Genomic DNA, 19,253 nt, shown 5'->3' on the forward strand with positions numbered 1-19,253 from the left:
AAACTGAGGTCTGCAATTTAACTTTGAAATGTACCAAAGTTAGATGGATTGATAGAGGGACAGAAGAATGGAAGGACAGATGTATGTTATGCAATAATAGTAAAATATTTATAGGTAGACTCTAAGTGGGGGTTACACAGGTGTTTGCTGAAAAATTCAATTTTGTGTTTAAAGGTTTTCATAAAATATTCAAAAAAGTGTAAAATCTATAGGGCTTGAATATGGCATACTTATATTACATGAATCCAAAGATTAAAGGAATTTGACCAAAAGGTTAAGACTGGTTAAGTCAGTTCGTTCAACTAATGTTCACCACCATTTGAGCCAATATAGGCATTACCTGGAGGCTTTATTTGGTGACCAGAGCTAATGAAAATATTCTCCATTGCTAAGAGAGCCATACCTGCCAGGTTTCCTGGGATAATCTTGGTTTATGTCTACTGTCCCAATTGTATCCCAGTTTAGGAAATAAATTACATGGTCACTCTACCCATGGATTTTTCCAATTTTCTGAACTCTTGATACTCTTGATTTATATTTAAGAATTTCATTTTCCTCCCTTATACACTATCATTTTCATGATCCAAATAATTTCTTAGAAGACTTACTAACAAAATAAAATAACTGGAGTACTCACGGGTAGCCAAGGAAAAGGAGATTGAGGACTGAATGGCTTCGGAAGAGATTGACGAGCGTCCAACAAAGTACCCATCCACACAGAGTAAGTAGCACCAAGCGAGCTGATATCAGAACCATGTAGTGAATCATTGATGCTGCACCCGCCTTAGTGGCCTGTAAGTTTGGAAGCACCAAAAAGAACAGTTTATAAATGACCTTTGTCATTTATGTGACTCAACCAAGGACTAAGTAGATTTAGTGGAAGGTGAACTGTGGAAATTAAAAAAAATGGAAGGAAGGGAGAAAAGAAGAAAAACTGCCCATCCCACCATATCTTCCTCATTCCTGAAGATTCAGACTTCTCCAGTTAGTTGTTTTCTTCTTGTATTCCCATAGTGCCTCACACAGATCTCCTTTAAGTTCTTATGATATTGTCTAATTTATTTATATTGGGGCTTCTCAAAGTATGTTCCATGAACCACATTCATCAGAATCCCTGGGGCTACTTACTGAGCATGCAAATTCCTACTGACCTTCATCACTAGATATAGGGAACAAAATCACAAGTCAAGGAGCCTGTAGTTTTACAACCCATCAGGTGATTTATATATATATAAAGATAGTGAGCCACTAATTTATCTGACTCTGGACTAGGCTGCAATGGCCTCAACAGAAGCTACAGTGTTTCTACTTTTCTTTGAATCCTCCCCACAATCTGTTTGCTGAATTAATGTTTAATAAATTACTGAGGCTTCAAAAAATAATCAGATCTTCTTTGACAAATCTCTTAATAAATGTTTCTTTTTTGACTTTCACAAACATCAAAATAATGTATGATCACACTTCCAATTATTTACGTCAAAGCTGTTCAAATATTCTTCTTTAATCCCAGATCTTTAAAACTGATCAAATATAGAAAGAAAACATACTTGTCTAAACATGAAGCTCTGCAATGTTATTTTCTTTCAAAATGAACTAAGAAGGAGAGAATGAGTGAGATGCAGGGGAAAATGATAGATTCCTATAACCTCTAAAACAGCAAGCAGTGTCAGAACCCAGAAAACAATTCTCTACAGTCAACAGCACATGGTAAGGGATGAGTAATTTTTCAGGTTCCTCCTATATATCCATTTCTTAGTTCACCCAAAACACTACATAGCATGTATAATATTTATAAATACATGCTATTTATGTAGTCATCTATAAATCAAAGAATTAGCTGAATTAATACTACTGCTTGAGCCTCAAACTGTGGAGTAGGATCAAACTGTGCTCAGCCACAGCAGGACAAACAGTTGCACATCACTCCCCAGATACACACCTCATGCCAATGTACTGCATGTGTCAAAGCCAAGGGAAGGCATTTAAACCACTGAAAATACTCCACTGCCTCCATTCGCAAACGTTTGGAGTTAGGCATAGAAAAGGCTGCTTCTGCTCAGTGTCACCAGAGGGCAGCAGAGGTTGGACGTAGTCATCATTTTTACCTTATTCCAGAGCCCAAGCTCTTAACCACTGTGGTATCTATGTGTGACAAGACACTATACCAGGTCCTGGGGATACAGTGGTAACCAAGACAAATAAAACCTCTGTCTTTATGAGACTGCCCAACCAAGGAAGACAAATATTAAACTTAATTTACACAATTATTTTTACACTTGTGGTAAGTGCTATAGGAAAAGAGTAGGCTGCTATTGAGACTAAATACCAGGAGACCCTAATCCAGGAAAGGCTTCCTGAGGAAGCACTATTTCAGCTGGGATCTAAAAGATAAGCAAGAATTAGCCAGGTAAGGAGTAGAAAAATATTTCTAACACTATGTTAAGTGAGAAGTACAGGATATAAAATTGTGTACAGATAATGTCCTATATAACCAGACAATACACAGATAATGTCCTAAAGATACACATGTATTTTTTTCTCTGTGTGCATCTAAAAATTAGAAGGAAATATACCAAAATGTGGTTCTCTCATAATGAGAAAATAAATATTTTTAAAATAAACCATTAAAAAAATTCTCTCCTTTATATTTTAGTGCTTTCTGTTCTTTTTTTTCCAATAAAATGTATTACTTTTCTATTTAGAAAAACAATTTTTTTAGAAAGACAGTGGCCTATGGTTGGTGAAAGAATAGCTGAATAACTTTTGTCTTGTGGAGTGAGTAGAGAAGTAGAATTGGCCTGGAGGTGAATAAACAGTCTATCTAGTTAGACAGGTATTCTTCCTGGGGTAGTATTTACTTTTCTAAATTAATTATTTCCAGCCCAGCCTCTCCTTAAAAATGATTGGTCTTTCTCAGGGTAGAGAGCCTTTCTGTGGTATAAGCCAAAAAAAGGCAAACATTTTTTGACGAAAGGAAGGAAAGATGATTTATGATGGGTCTTACTCATCTAATTTAGACATTTTAGGAAGAGAATCACTATACAGCTCATATTTTTGACTTCTGAATAGTAATATATTGACATTGCTCAAATACAAAACATATACAGTGTTTGTAATGAAGTGTCCCTCCTACCGGTCCTCTCTCCCAGTCATTAACTAAATAGCCAATTACTAGTTTGTGTGTCATTATGGAGATAATTTATTCATATATAAGCAAATATATTTTGTTCCTTCCACCTGTCTTATTTTAAACACAGTTCTGCAATTTACTTTTTTTCACTTAATATCTTAAAAGTTAGTACACAAAGGCACTTTTACTTTTAATGGCTGCATGCTATTCCATTATGTAGATATGCCATACTTTATTTAAACATTCCCTTTCTGATAGATTAAGGTATAAATTAAGTCTCTGACTAGAAATTTATTTAAATTTAGCTTAAGAATTTTGCTCTCAGTAAGAATGACAGGTTTCCTTAGAAAACAACTAGTTTATTTTCCAACTAAGGTCATGCAAAAGCTGTTAAACTATTCTTAAGCCATTAATAAAAGAAACAATAGAGTCCTTCAAGTTATAGCCCTTGTAGCTCCAAAGTAGAAACTCCAATTATAAAGGGTTTACACACTAATTAGACATACTAATTTGACATATGTAAGTACTGTTTCTAAGTAACTGAAGATACGAAACAACATCATTCTCTGCCCGTTTTAACAGATGTAAACATAAAACTTCCTCTAAAGAAAGAACAGTTTCTCAATATGTCCAAAAATAAGCATCTATTTTCATGACCTAAATAAGGGACCTAGGAGAAAAGGTTATTGACAGCCTTTGCCACCATGAAAAACAGACGATCCTACTACTAATGTTTTTAAGCTAACATTAAACAGATCTCAGATTATGACTTAATATCTGCAATTATTCTGTGCTCACATAAATAAGGTTCCTGAAAGATCTTACATACACAGACTTTACTGTATGTTTTGGGAAAAAAAGTTGACTCTGTGATTATAGCAATTATTCATTCAAAATTTAACAATGAATTATAAACTTCAAGATTAAAATTATTAGCCACTATAGCTAAGTGAACATTTTTTGTTTTTGTAATCATTTACAGGACACAAGATAAAATCTTAAAGAAAACACATTTACCTCCCTCACTGGGTTTACAAATATATATAAAAAAAGATACCAATGGTCATTTCATAAAAAGATCATATTAATGTCCCAATTCTTTTCTCCACTGCCCACTAAATTTGAAGGTACTAACCTTCCAGATTAGTCCTATGCAAATCTGGATGCTGTCATTTTTAAATTCCACATTTTAGTGAACTCAAACCAATGTCTCTGCTGGCAACTCCACAAATAGTATATAAATAATTTCAAGTGAATGTTACTTGAAACAATGTTTTATATGCAACTGTTCATTTACATGTAACTCTTCATATCAATAGTTACTTAAAATCCATCTTATTTTTACTGTAACTATCAAAATGAGAAAGACTGCACTGAAGAACTTGGAAGCTAGAAATAAGCTCCTACCAAACAAATGAGATTTCTAACAGTTCTCTTGAGTTATATCACACTTGAATTTTAAATACATTTTAAGAAAATCTTTTAAAAAGAACCAGCACAATTCATGTGACAGTAAAGAAATTAATTTATAATTGCATTCAAATTATACTTGGACATTTCACATTTTCAGAACCCCTTCTACTAACTAACTCTAGCTACCAGTGATAAAATATGAATGAGCTGGGCCTCTCTCGCTCCCTCTTCTTCAGAGATGGCCCACACTCTGTCTATGGAGTGTATATGTACTTTTACTTTAACCTGAGCACCCAACCCCCACACCTTGTGGCCTTTCTCTTGCCTTACACTCTATGCAGTATGTATCTCTCTAAATAAATCTACCTTCGCTCAAAAAAAAAAAAAAAAAAAGAATATGAACGAGCTGTTACCTCTGAGATGAGGGCCCATACAAGCCTCCGCGCAAGCATGACGGTAATGAATGCTGCTAGGTGGTAATCAATGAGATGAAAATTCTATAAGAGAAACAAACAACTGTATCAGGAAGAAATGTGTGTACCCAGTTGGAACTACTACATGAAAGGGTCTGCCCCCTCAAAAGATCTTCTTATCACCTTAAATGAAAAGATTACAGCTTTGGGTTAACAAGTGATAACCTGCAGAATTATGGTAAGAATAATTTATTTAAAATGCTGTATTTATAAAGAGTGTCAAATTTAAATTCCCAGTCTTCAAGAGTTACTGTTGTTGGTCTCTCTTTATGAAAGCTTATGTTAATCTAATTGAGCATCTGCTAACCTGAACTCTCTACTCACTGATACATCAATTACATTCAGTCTTTCTCCTTAACTTTAGAAACATGTCATGTTTGCTCTCTTCTTCCTATGAAATGACAGCATTACCTAGATGCTATGTATGGTTCCTTCTAGTTCTAAGTCTGTATACTATGATAATAAACAAAATGAAAAGTCATTAGCAACAAACAAAATTGGGATACATTTTCATTTTGATGGTCAAAAGGTCTATAAGTTTCCACAGTCCTTCTTCCAGAATTCCTCAATTAACTCTTTCAATAAATACGTACTGGCACCCACGATGTGCCAAGTAGTCTTCTTGATACTGTAGAAACAATGCTGAAGAAAGACAAGGTTCCTGCTCTCCTGGATCTTACTATTTGCTGCAGTATGAGAGGGATAGGCAGTGGCAGAGATAACTAGTTGTCTCCTCTGTGATCACAAAATTTAAGTGGGCACTGATTCCTAGCTGACTGAAGGTTCATTCCCCAGCCTCCCTTGCAAAAACTACTTGTAGCTAACGGACATGAGGGGAAGTGATGAGTACAACTTCCCAGGCATGCCCTCAAAGCAAAGAGCTGTTTCTTTCTCCTTTCTTCCTTCCTGCCAGCCAGATGCGATGACAGGAGTTGGAGCGGCTACTTTGGACCATGGTGTTTGGAAAAAGCATGTTGAAGGTGGCAGAGCAACAGATACAAAGAGATGCCACTGTGGCCCTATATCACTTGCCTGATTTTTATTAAATAGAGAAATAAGCTTCTATTCTGTTTTAGATACCATTATAGCAGCTAAACTCACATCTTTAATGAATTTGCTTAAGGGGGAAGGGCAATGATAATAAAAGGGCTAACAAGCAAAAGCAGTCCAAACAGTTATGCTGCGGGTAAGAAATAAAAGAGTGATAAATAACAACTGGGAAGGGAGGTGCAGAGCCAATTTAAATTGGTGGTTAGGGAGGATATCTCTGAGAAGGTGGTATTTCAGCTGACAGCTGAATGACAAAAAAGTACCAGCCGTGACAAGATACGGGAGCAGAGAGTTCTAGGCAGAGGAAAAAGTAATCACATAGGCTCTAAGGCAAGAAAATACTTGCCTGGTATGTCTGAAAATCAGCAAGAAGGCTGGAGAGAGATAATAAGCAATAAGAGATCGAGTTTATGTATCTTTTGGCTAAGGGGAAGTCATAGGAGTGTTTTAGGCAAAGGGTGCCATGATTGTATTTGTATATTTACATGGTCACACTCATTGCTATGTGCAGACTATACTGTATTGGGGCAAGATCAGTTACAAAGCTATTTCTTTTAATTCAAGTGAGAAAAGATGATGAATTGAACAGGGTCAGTAGCAATGGAGATGGAGTGGCCAGATTTGGGATACATTTCAAAGGTAGAGCAGTCAGAATGTCAAGAGGCTGGGCTACCACTCCTCAGACCATTTCCTTTTCCCGCTAAGTTTTCTTAAATAATTCTAAAAATTATTTATCCCCTCTTAGTTGATAGACTCTTCCTTGCTCACCCTACTCCTCCAAAATAATATAAGCAAATTCACGGGATTCTATGGCTAATGTCTGGGGGTCTATTAATTCAAACCTAATATATAAATCTGACGAATTTCTGAGTCAGGCAACGCATAACAGAAGAAAACTTGTAAGAGACAAACCACTAGTTGAGATAGAAGTCCCTTCTAAAACACCCCAGTCAAGCTGCCGCCTGCTGTGCTTGAATAACTTCAGTGGTGGGAAGTAACTGGGTCTTTGGCAGGCCATTCACCTTTAACAGCTCACTGATGTGAGAAGCCCTTTTCAGATTCATGGGCTAAAATCTTATTTGCTATTTCACATATGTAACTCTTAGCTCCACAATTAAATTTTAAGCTCTGTGTGAGCAAGGATCATATGTGGCAAATAAGTGAGCCGGTCCGCATGACAACCTTCTTTAAGTGCACTTTCCTCTACTGTAGTGACTGGAAAGCTCAAAACTACATTTCCAAACTTTCTTGTAACTAAAGTTGATAGATTAGATTTAATTTCTGCCAACCACAGGCATCACATAAGCTGAGTGAAGTGGGGAGAGGGGCAGGGTAAAAGGCACCCATTTTGGGTGGTATAAGTCAGAGCAAAGGAAGCATAATTCTGGAGTCAGCAGCCATAGCAACAGCTTTCTGATTCTGAGAGGAGCACTGGTTCGCTTCGTTTCAGGCAATATTAGTAAGGGATTTTTATAAGAATTCTCATCAGAAATGGTTGACTGTGAGCATAACTCTTTGATTAATCTGAAAATTCAACAAATGAGAAGTTTTCATGGGATACCAAAGTGGAAACCCAACAAGTATTTATGGAGTAAATATGTAATAAATACAGGATATAAACCATAACAGATATGGCTGGATTTGAGTGTTCACTCTGTCACATGCGGTTTTAAGCCATTTTCATAATTTCTAGGTCTCCTATTTCTAACTTATAAAATGGGAGTCATACAGTAGTACCTACCTTCTTTTAGGAAGAGTAAATACATCAACACTTACAAAGAATATGGTAAATATTTTAAAAAGTATTTGCCAGTGTCACTGTTAGAATAATGAGTTATTTACTTATAGAAATACATAGCTGGAAAAAGCCTTAAAAATCATCTATTTGAGCCTTCTCATTTTATAACACCATGCATGGCCAAAGAAGGATGGATGAAGTTGAGTTCCTATGCTCAATAAACCCATAATCCAAGTAGGAAAAAAGACTATTAAAAAAAAAAAAAGAAAAAGCATATAGCTTGACACTAAATCATTATAATTCTTAAATAAAGAAACAAAATTTCTCTTCACCTGATTTTAGGCAAATAGGTGGTCAACATGGAAAAAAAATTCTTAATAGTTAACACAAATATTTAAAATAAAAATGTTTACTCCCTTCTCATACTATGTTGAAGATTTTGTACACATTTCCAGTCTATGTTTAACAGGCCAGGGAGGTTTTTTTTAACCACTTAAGTCCCAGCCACATATATAATCTACCCAGGACAATAGTCTTCTTTCTTCTAGAGCTTATCTCCATCACCCATCCAAATCTGCCACTGCCAGCCACTTACCTACCAGGTCATTTGACTATCCTGAACTGTTATTTTATATACCCAACGATGGAGAACACTTTTTGCAACAAGATTACCACAGCACTACTAAGTAACCAGAAAGAGGGCACAAAAACCTACAGTATATTTTGATGTACTTCAGCAGAGATAGCTAGTTCTTGTCTCCACTGTATTTTTGTAACAGAACCAATTTTATTCAGAATAACAATGAATCCAGCCAAGGGACTATATTGTCCAGCCTCCCGTACAGTTAGGAGTGGACACACATGAAAATGATGTAAGCCTGACCCATAAGAAATTCTCCTTTATACTTCCCTATGTTCCTTCCCCTTTCTGGCAAACAGCGATGGACCACAGCCACCTTGGAAGTCACATGCTGGAAGATGGCAGAGTCTCCATCAGCCTGGGTCCCCTGCCAATGGAAGTATGCTACACTTGCCAACCAGGACAACTGCCTCAGACTGCTACATGTTTGAAGCAGTATACAATTTGGGGTTTATTTGTTATAGAAGCTATCATTATCCTAATACAGCCATTGAAAGGGTAAAGTTCTGGAATACAATCATATTTGCATCTTAAACTTCCAACAAATTTAACATGGTGTAGGGAAAGCTAAATACCAAAACCCTTCTGGGATATTGTTATAATAACATGTAAATGTTTTCTGCATTTTCATTTATGTTTTTACTTCCTCTGGTCACAGACTAAAGTCAGATATTTAACAATCTTATAATATTACATTCTGAAAGTAATCTGCGGTTTAATAGAAAAACAATTCATTTGAAGAAAAATAATTTCTACACCTAAGATCTCCAACTAGTTTCTTGACTAAGTAACATGAAGAACTTAAAAGGCCTATTAAGACTTACCAAAGAAGTACAAGAGGCCGGATGATTATAAGGATACCACCACACTGTTTTATAGATGTTGATGTACTGGATGAACAAAGCAACCAGCAAGTAGATGAAAAAGAGAAACTCAAAGAGCAGGTTCCCATCCACAGGCAAGTCAGGAATTTGGCAATGACGAACAGGGCCTGGGGTGATTAAGGCTGTGATAGGTGGGACCGGAAGGCCAATAGCACTACCATTCCTGAAAAGAGAAAACTATGGTTAACTGAAAAGGCAATACCTCTCAGAGTCAAAGAGCATGAAAGGGGTCCTGCCCTCTTCTTCACCTACACTTTAGCTGATGGCTTTCCCCAAGACTCCATTCTAGGACCACCTGCTCTTGTCTTCTCCCTCCACACACTCTCAGTAATCTAATATGTGGTCACAGCTTCCATTATCTGAAGCCATGATAATGGATAATGAAGTCATCATCCACGTTGAAAACTAAAATTTCTCTCCATAAAGCTCACTGTTGAGTTTTAGACCCATGTTATCAAGCAGTCTACTGAGCATTTCTATGTTTCTCCTCTTAATAGTACTGACCCTAGTTCGTGGCCCAGTTAGCTGCCCAAATCAGAAAACTGGAAGTCATAGTAGAAATTTCCTTCTCTAAATCACTCTCTAAATCATATATACTCCACTTCATAAATCTTTTTCCAAACTGAACCCTCCTCTCTAAACCCACTGCCTTAGTTCAAGAATTACCATTTTTCACCTGAACTATTGAAGTAATTCCTCTAAATTCAATTCTACTTTCACTAAATCCTCCAACCTGCCTTCAAAGATCTTTCTAAAGTAAACCTCTGATGTATTATTTTCCTGCCTAAAACCCTTTCATGACTCTCCACTGCCAATAGGATAACATCCAAAAACGTTTAGTCTGTCCTATGAGACCCTCTGCTTAACAGACTAGCCTCATCTCTTATCACTCCTCCACACGCACCCTATACAATACCTATGCTATCTGCTATCTGTGAATATACATACATGCTATTCCTTTGTACACATTATTCCTTTACCAGCAATATCCTCCAAAATCACCTTCCTTAACCCTTCACATACACATTTACAGACTCTGTCAAGACTTTATCCTCTAAAAGCTTACTCAGACTCACTCAATCAACATTGACTCATCTTTCATCTGTGCCACCATTATACCTAAATTATGCCTTTATTATTACACTCTTCATTTGATTATTCAGTTATTTTTATATAACTTTTTGTATACATCTATCTTGTCTATCAGACCATAATCTTAGGGACAGACACTGTACTTTTTCTAGTTCACTGCATGTATATACCTTTAAGTCGAAAAGACAGACCAATATAGTCATGAAAAAGAGAGCGCTTAAAACACAAATTAAAATATAGATTTTAATCCCTATCTTCTTGTTCTTTCTTCCAAGCTCTTTTATAGGTAGATAGCTGGGCTATCTAAAATGGTAAGATGGGGGTAGGGAATAAAATTTCCTATTGTTTATATGCCAGGAATAGTTAGAGATCTAAGGGTCTACCATTATTTACAGAACAAAGAAAAGACGCCTGACTTGGCTATTTCTAAAGAAGATTCTAGAGAAGGAACAATATTAGTGTTACCATTCTCCCCTAAAATTTCCAAATATAGAATTCTAGCATCAGTATGAGACATTTACAGTACTTTAACTGACTCATGGGAATATGAACCCTGCTCATTCTGAACATTTAAGAATATCATGGCAAAAACTCAGAAGAGCTAGAAGGGAAGAACAGGGACGGAGGAAAGTCATAAAAAATTATAAAACTTTCCCCCTCCTCATTCTCAGAATACACTCCAATAGAACAAGCTTACCAAGGAGTAGGTTGTGATCCACCAGTAGGTCTCAAAACCTTATCTGCTCAATCGTAAACCAATCATTAACACACCACAGCTCTCTGATATGTTCTGGAAGATGGGCCACAGCATAGCACAACTCCCAGGAATTCACAAGGAATACAACATGAAAGGTGCTCTCTGGAATTGTTCGAGTTGGTGGACTTGAATGGAAGGAATTAATGCCAGCAGCTAATCTATTCCTGTACTTCATTTAATCATAAGGTATGAAAATAAAAAATTCTGGTGAGGAGCCTTTACTCTAAAACAAACTAAACATATTCCAGAACAAATAAAAATTCTTATTCCTCTTCAGTTAAAAGTACATGAAGGGAGAAAGCATGCTAAATTACTTGTTATGATTTAAAGGTTAGAAAGGTTTTTACAGAATTTTCCCAAGTAAAGCAGACTAATGTGCTTCTGCCATTAACAGAGTCAATAGTATGCTGGGCTTCAATAAAGACACACAAAACGAAGTATGAAAGATCTAAATTAGTGCTATTCCACACAGCCTTGGTTAGTATACTTCAAGTTAGAAGACAAAGAGACAAAGGTCAAGTAAAGTGATCCAGAGCATCAGTGGGAAAGAGAAAAGTATTCCTATGAGTTGAAAGCTTGAGGGGAGATATTATCAAAGTTCTTAAAACCAAAAAAAAAAAAAAAAAAAAAAAAAAAAGCTAAAATAAAATGACTTGGTCAATACGTCTTTGAAAATCAGCTACAGATTTTAAGAAAAAAAAGTACCGCCCTTCTGAAAGAATGTAAAACAGATTCAAAAAAAGCAGTGACACAAATGTTTCAGATACAATGTGGGATGGTTCTAGTCCCAGATTTTCCACCAACCAGCTGTGGTCTTTGAGAAAATAACTTTATATTCCTGAGCCACAGTTTCTTCATCTATCATATATGAGTTGGAAAAGATTCTCTTTAAAGAACTCTTTCCAGTGCTAACATTGAATACTCTTTCAAATTGGACTGCAGGTCTCCAAGACCAAGGCTAGGCTTGATGATTCACTAGGAGGACTCAGGACTCGGCATACAGTCATGTTCAAAACTATAATTTTTTACAGCAAAAGGATACAAATCAAAATCAGCAGATGGAAAAGGTACCGGGCAAAGTCCAGAGGAAACCAGGTGCAAACTTCCAAGAGTCCTTTCTAGATGGAGTCATATAGGATGCAGTTAACTTCTTCAGCAACTAGTTATGACAACACGTGTGAAGTGCTATCTACCACATAGGTTCATTAGAGGCTGAGCAAACAAAGTTTTTACTGGAGGCTGGCAACTCTACCTAGCACTACCAAAATTCCAGGCTCCCAAAAAGAAAGCAGGTGTTCAGTATAAGTATCCTTAGAAAGGCCTGAGTGCAAGGCTGGCATCTGGGAACTTGACTGGTAAACAGTTCCTTCTGATACAAAAGTTTCCCTAAATAATAAGAGTGGCTCACTGTGCAAACAATATGGATTATGCCAAACATCTGCTTTATCCTTGTATATAAAGTTTGTGTGCAAGAAAGAGTTAACATAGCAGGCTTGAGAATGGCCTTCATAGAGCCAGCAAGGAGCAAATTTTAGCTAAGCAAATGGATGAAGCAAGAAAAATTTAAAGGAATAAAAAGGAACTAAAAGGGACAGAGAAAGCAATGATCATTTGGACATGATCAAGTGATGTTAACTAAGTACATGCAAGAACAAAGCAAAGAAAAAATCACTTAGTCTTTTTCAATTAAGACTGTTCCTCAACTCAGAAATTCACAGTATATCCTTTTTCTTTAGAAGGCAATCATCTAAGCATATCACATCCCAAGAACAAATTCCTGCTCCCCACAGGTGGGAAGCAGGACAGGGAACTATGGATTTCAATCTTGACTATGTCACCAAACTTGCTCTTTGACATTCTCAAGTTTAGCTTTACCAATCAGGCCACAAAAACCTAACAAACGGGGGCAAATCCTCTCTTCTTCAGCCGATCTATGTCTTGCAGCATCAAGGATATCACCCCAAATTATACCACACTTGAACAATTACCTACTTCTCTCTACAGACACTTCAGAAATGAGTTCTCTTCGTCTTAACACTGTCTTTCTTTGTACACATCCTTCCTAAAACTATATTCTAGGCTACCTACCACTGGTTTTATCCACATTTTTTAATATCCTTTCCCCAAGTCTTATAAAACAACCTATTCTAGGATGCTTCTTCCCCATCAACAAATACAGAACTATCTTCTTCCAAAATAACCCCTCTAGATAAAAATGTCACAAGACAATTTCTCAATAATAGTTTTAGTGACTTTTCAAACCATGAACAATTATGCTCTTTCACTTTATTCTAATCTGTTGAAGAATAAGTTCTTCTCCCTATCACCCCAATTAACTGCTAAAGAAATATGTTAAAGGAGGAAAGTTGGTAGAATGGTAGACCAAGGTAACCATGACTGCAACCTTGACAGCCAGGATAGAAGAGCTACAAGGAAGGCAGATCACATGATCATAGCTAAGCCCACTTAAGAGCAGAGGAATTTTCCAAATGTTCCTAGTTCTTCCCAGTATTCTATTTGCAGACTTCAAGTGCATGCAGAACCATCTGAGAATGTGGTTTTCAGATCTTTTAAAATAGCAGAACATTTCATTTTCCCTCCCCCAAAAGACATTATACATGGCATCCCAATATTTAAAACACACAAGAGAGAAATTCTGATTAAGAAAGGACTGGGAAACCTGAAGCCTAGACTACTGGCCTGAATGACTTTTTCTCCCTTCGATGTGCTCTACAGCAACCCAAGATACTGAAGAGGGATTCCATGGGACAGCGTAAGAACCTAATTATCCAGAGAAACCTTCAAAGTCAAAGTAAAAGAAAATAAACAATGAACTGCTGGAGTTAATACAGAGGCAGAGTTAGAATGCTTTAGCTAGCTAGAATCCTAGCTAAGAATAGCTACAATCTTCTGTTGCAATCTGAAAGGACTAAGACACTAAACTGATAGTATATACTACTAAAATTAAGGCACATACTTCAAATAGGAAACATCCTTCACCTCAGTATCTATGTTAGATAGTACCCTTCTTCAAAAGCATTTTCACATATTCTCATTCTTTTTATTTTTTATTAAAAGAAAAATAAATATGTGTTACTTGTAGAATATTTGGAAAATTCAGAGTAAAGTTTAAAGCAATTTATTCCTTCATTCATTTACAACATTCTGCTATGAAGCGGAAAGTATCACCATCTTTAAACTGAGGATATCCAAAGAACAGGAGAGTAAAAATATTACTCTAGAATAAAATACAAATACTCTTATACATATGTGAATATAAAATTTGGATTGAAAATCAGTATAATGGGAATCAGAGACTGGAAAAAAAAAATCCCTTCAAACTGGAATTTCAGGGAGAAACCCACTGAAATGACAAGATCAGAACTGATTTTGAAGATTGAGTAGAGCTTGGGGGTGGAAGGTCAGAAAGAAAGGAGGGCAGGCCAGGAAGAGAAAAGTATACAAACATCAGGAAGGCCTGAAAAGACAGGAGCAGTACTGACTGCTAGCTTTGAAAATTAGAATCCAGGCCAAAGAAAACTCTATTCAGGGAGGAAGCAGGGAAAAAAAAAATTATCTTGACCAAACAATCTGGTAAAAGCCATCTCTTTCCACTGCCACATGATCAAACCTTCTGATGAAGTGAGTTATCCCAGATAAGAAATAATTCTAACTTTTGAAAATTAAGAACAGAGATAAATTTCCATTATGAAGATCAAATTCTTTATTCTCATAAAACGTGACACAAATCTTAAGATGGTTGGGCTAAAACTGATATAGTTCATTCATTTCAATTTTTTAAACAAAATAATTTTTGAAACCTTGATAGAATATGACATAATTTTAGAATCTCATGTTAACTGCCAGTTTCAATTTGTTCTCCCCCTAAAAGAATGGTAATATAGTTAAACCACCATATTTATCTTTTACTTTAATTGACTTTTCCCTTCATTTAAGAGCTAAAAAAAGCTGATGACTAGAATTTGGATTATCAGCCTTAAGGAAGAATCCGCCTGTTTTCACTTTGTGGGCCCCATATCACAACTTTCTACCTCCAAAGTATTCTGAAATACTCAGCTTTTAGTCTTCAGGTCAAGATTTTTACTTCAGTGTCAGAAAAACAATTTTGTAAGCAAATATCTGAAAAGCATGACAACTTCTATGGTAGTTTTACTGATCATAGGATATTACAAATTATGCATAGTCTTATTTCTTCTTTACCTGTTTCTCAAGCCTGTTCCATTGCCACAGCCCCCACCAACCAAAGTCTGTAAAGAAGGTAAGGCTGAACGGCTTAGTTGCTGCCGACTAGGGCCCCTCCTTCCACCGGGCATGTCCGGGAACCAGTCTGCTTCCAATGCCACCTGTAGTTGCAATCCAGGTTAATGGCTGTCAGCCCGTTTCAAAGCTGAACAAAAAGAGACATTTAAATATCAGTCTACTATTTTTAAAGTAAGCAATGTAACAAAACAACCAGAAAAACTGAGTGAGCAGACCTTGTAAAACCAGATTTTCAAACAAATGCTCCCAATGTCTATTGCCTATTTTATTCTAATGAAAGGACTACTCAGGCTCTAATGGGTCAGAAGCCTAAGTTCTAATCTAAGCTCTGTTCAGCATTAGGGAAGTCACAATTTGTGTCCTTTGTCAGTTGACTTGTAGTATATGAAAGATATTACGATCAGGTAAAATTTACAAGAAACACCTAATATATACACTTCCAATTCAAATTTAATACTTCACAGTAAGCCACTTGAATTACAAGAGAGCACTGTCCAAAATGTTAGGTTATATTATCAAGGGATTTTGATTCTGAGATCAGATGTGTCATATATTATCTGACTTTGAGGCATTTAACCTCTGAGTCTGTTTCCTTAGTCAGAAAAAAAAAAAGTGTTCCCTGTCCTACAGAGGTGGTTGTTGGGACTGACAAAGATGGATGAAAGTACATCAGGTCTTTTAACTGCTTAAAAGTAAAACTGTTCAAGTAATATCTTCATATGTTAGAGTGAAAATATTGGAAAGAGCTCAAGTGGGTGCCCACTCTAGAAAAACTGATGTAAAATCATTTGATAAATTAATAAAACCGCAGGGTTAAAAGACAAGTAACAGATAAAGGCCCTCACTGAAAAGAAACTGTGTTTCCATCAATCTATGGCAAAATCATGGCTTCGCCAATATGGATACCAAAAATCTGTTTCCTAAACAATACGACTTAAAACGAAGAGTGACACCCTGGACAAACCCTGGTTTTCAAAACGTTACAGCAGACATCCTATGTTCCCTATTCCTAACAGCTTTCGGCTGCAGACTGAAAAACGCCAGGTGAGACAAAGCATTAAAACAGTTGGATCCAGGGGCGGCTGGTCCTTGCTCAATTAACGAGCAAAGGGAAAGAAAACAACGTGGAGCAAAAAAACTGGGAAAGAGAGGTGAGAGGATGGGGTAGTGGAAGGTGGGCGTTGAGAGACCACAAACTTCAAAAGACTAACCCCTAAGAGGGGACGGCAAAGCAGTCCTCGCCGCACATACCGGAGGGCCGAAACAGTCCCACGACAATCGGACAGCGCTGCAGCTCGGTAATACTCACGCATGGAGGAGGCCCGGCCGGCGGGGCGGGATCCCTGGAAGGAGGCGGCGGCTTTACAGGCTGGACCCCAGGAAAGAGAACTCCCTCCCTAAGCTGAGGTGCTCCAAAACAGCTGCTTGTCCGCAGGCCGTCCTCTCCAGGAGAGTAGAGAAAAGCTTTCCAGGCTTCGGGCTGTTGACCCAGACCCGGAGTCAGTGCCAGAGTCAGAGCCAGAGCTACAGCTAGAGGCAGAGCCCGGCCCCGTCAGCACTCATCCTTAGCCTCCATTACCGCGGATCTGAGCAGACGTGGCAGCGCACGGCGATGACGTCAGCTCCGCGACGGCCCGCCGCCCCGGCCGCGAGCGGGCTCCCGGAACTACACAGCAGCCTGGGGAATGAGCACCCCACCCCCTCCCGCGCGCACCTGCGCAGTGGAACTCGCTTTCTCTTCTGGGCTCGTGGTCCCGCCTTCCCCGCCAACCCTGGCCAACGTATTTCCTTCTTGGGCATCAGTCGCCAACCCTACGATGTGCGGTCCCCATGCTAGGAGTCCTTCCTGATATCTCTTGGACTCCAAGTGACACTCGTGTTCTAGTTGTCGCCCCCATATACAGATGGGGGAGGTTGAGAGACGTCAGCTAAGATCAAGTCACTGCTCAGGAACCCAAGACGCGAATTCGTGCTTCAGCAACCAATCGTGCGCTTATTGTATGTTAAGAAAAGGACTAGATAGATGCTGGAGTTAAGGAAACTGAATACCTCAAAGAGCTCACAGTCTAGTGGAAGAGACAAAACACCAGGAAAACGCAGTAATAACAATTTATTACAGCAAATGCAACGTTAGAAGTATGCCCAAGGTCCGGAGATAGCATGCAAGACAGGGTGATAAACTCTGTGGGATGGTTGTGGTGTCAATATCAAGAAAATCTTCACAGAGAGCTTGGGGTTATTCAAGACTGCAAGAATGAATAGGCAGTTCGTGGGAGAATGGTTTTCTAGTAAAGAAGTGGCAGATAAAAAGGTAAGAAGAAAAAAAAAAAGGTGGGCAACATCATAGTGAATTCAAAAACTGTCAATAGGTGTTAGAGGAAGAGTAAGTGTGTCAAAAGGAGCACTTGTGTGAGATCTCTCACTCTGGGGATTTTAAGCACATTAAGAGAATGCCCTTTGTATTCAGTATATGATTAATCTTTACTGAGAGGGATTTTTGTTGTTGTTTTGATTTGGTTGGGATTTTTTGTTTTGTTTCGGTGCCAGACACTAGACTAGTAGCTTTATATAATTTCATTTAAATCTCATAACATTTTGATATTATTCCTGTTTCACAGAGAAAACTGAAGGTAAGAGAAATTAAATAACTTGTTGAAACCCAGCCAATAGAACCCACTTAATAAATGACAGAACCAGAATTTAGAGCCAGAATGACCAAAGTCATAACCACTAAAGTTAGTAATAGCCCCAAGTATTCTTACTGTCCTAATGTACCACAGAACTTTCATTCATGCAACATAAATCATTACATATTTTCATTGTATACACTTGTAGGCTTATGGTACATTTATTTTCATGTTTACTCTGTTAACTACTTCCTAGCTTGCTATACTGAAACTCTGCAGCTTTTCTTTTGGCTCACCAGCATTCATCTTTCATTCAGCAATTACGTATTTGGTGTCTACTGTGTACCAGGCACTGTGTTGGTGAATAAGATATGTCCCTGCCCTCCTGGAGCTTGTATTCTAATGAGAGAAATATTTATTTAATATCAATCAAATGATCATAGATTATAAGTATTATGAAGGAGACAAATAAGGGGGAAGGTAGAAAAAAGGGTGCTATTTTGAAGGGAATCTAAGGAAATGACATCTCAGCAGAAACCTGAATGTTGGTAAGAAAACAGGTGCCAAGAGGGGAGAGAAATACAATCCAGATAGAAAACAAAACATATTCAGAGATTCTGAGGTGGATTAGAGCTTAGCATGTGTAAGAAACATAATGAAAAGCTGCACAGCTAGATCAAGGTGAGCATGAAATGAATTTGAAGACACAAGCAGGAGCTTGAACATAGAGGGTCTTTTAAACTATAGTGTTTGCATTTTAAATTAGTGGCTGGCATAGGACCTAGAAATCTGTGGTTTTCTTAAGCTCCAGGAGAATTCTGGCACCCATTCACATTGAGAACCACTGCAATAAAACACCTTACCTGTTAGGGAAATGAAACAAGTACTATTTGGATTCATGTTCAACTTATTCCTCCTGTGTAGAGGGCTCACTTACCTCCCAACCTCTTACTGCAAAGATAAGCATTGTAAAGCTGCAGAAAATACTGATTTTTACATTTTGTTTATTTTCATTTCAAAGACATTTTAACACAAGGTGATTCCATTTTCTTCAGATCACAGAAAACTGTAATTACGGAAAATGAACTCTTTCATTAAAGTTTTTATAATTGTTCTCCACTATATTCATTTTGAACTAACTTTGAAAGTGAGGGTTAATGTGGTGTTC

The 19,253-nt window shown here is 37.5% G+C and overlaps 1 protein-coding gene across 2 annotated transcripts in view; it reads right to left on the bottom strand.

The window, feature by feature from the left end:
- TMEM39A (transmembrane protein 39A) overlaps positions 1-17,082 on the bottom strand; it is a 30,327-nt gene extending 13,245 nt beyond the window's left edge. The window contains exons 1-5 of one of the 2 annotated variants that reach the window (XR_001366811.2): positions 16,768-17,082; positions 15,399-15,585; positions 9,269-9,491; positions 4,957-5,040; positions 638-792 (exon numbers count right to left, since the gene is read on the bottom strand). Coding sequence is in view for 1 of the 2 variants with exons in the window: in XM_006190470.2 (XP_006190532.1) it covers positions 638-792; positions 4,957-5,040; positions 9,269-9,491; positions 15,399-15,511 (575 nt within the window). In the remaining variant the exon portion in view is untranslated. The remainder of the gene's footprint in view (positions 1-637; positions 793-4,956; positions 5,041-9,268; positions 9,492-15,398; positions 15,586-16,767) is intronic. The other variant, XM_006190470.2, reaches the window with a different exon arrangement.
- Between the last annotated feature and the right edge of the window lie 2,171 nt (positions 17,083-19,253).

The sequence above is a fragment of the Camelus ferus genome, chromosome 1 (assembly GCF_009834535.1).
Source record: "Camelus ferus isolate YT-003-E chromosome 1, BCGSAC_Cfer_1.0, whole genome shotgun sequence".
NCBI classification, from domain to species: domain Eukaryota; kingdom Metazoa; phylum Chordata; class Mammalia; order Artiodactyla; family Camelidae; genus Camelus; species Camelus ferus.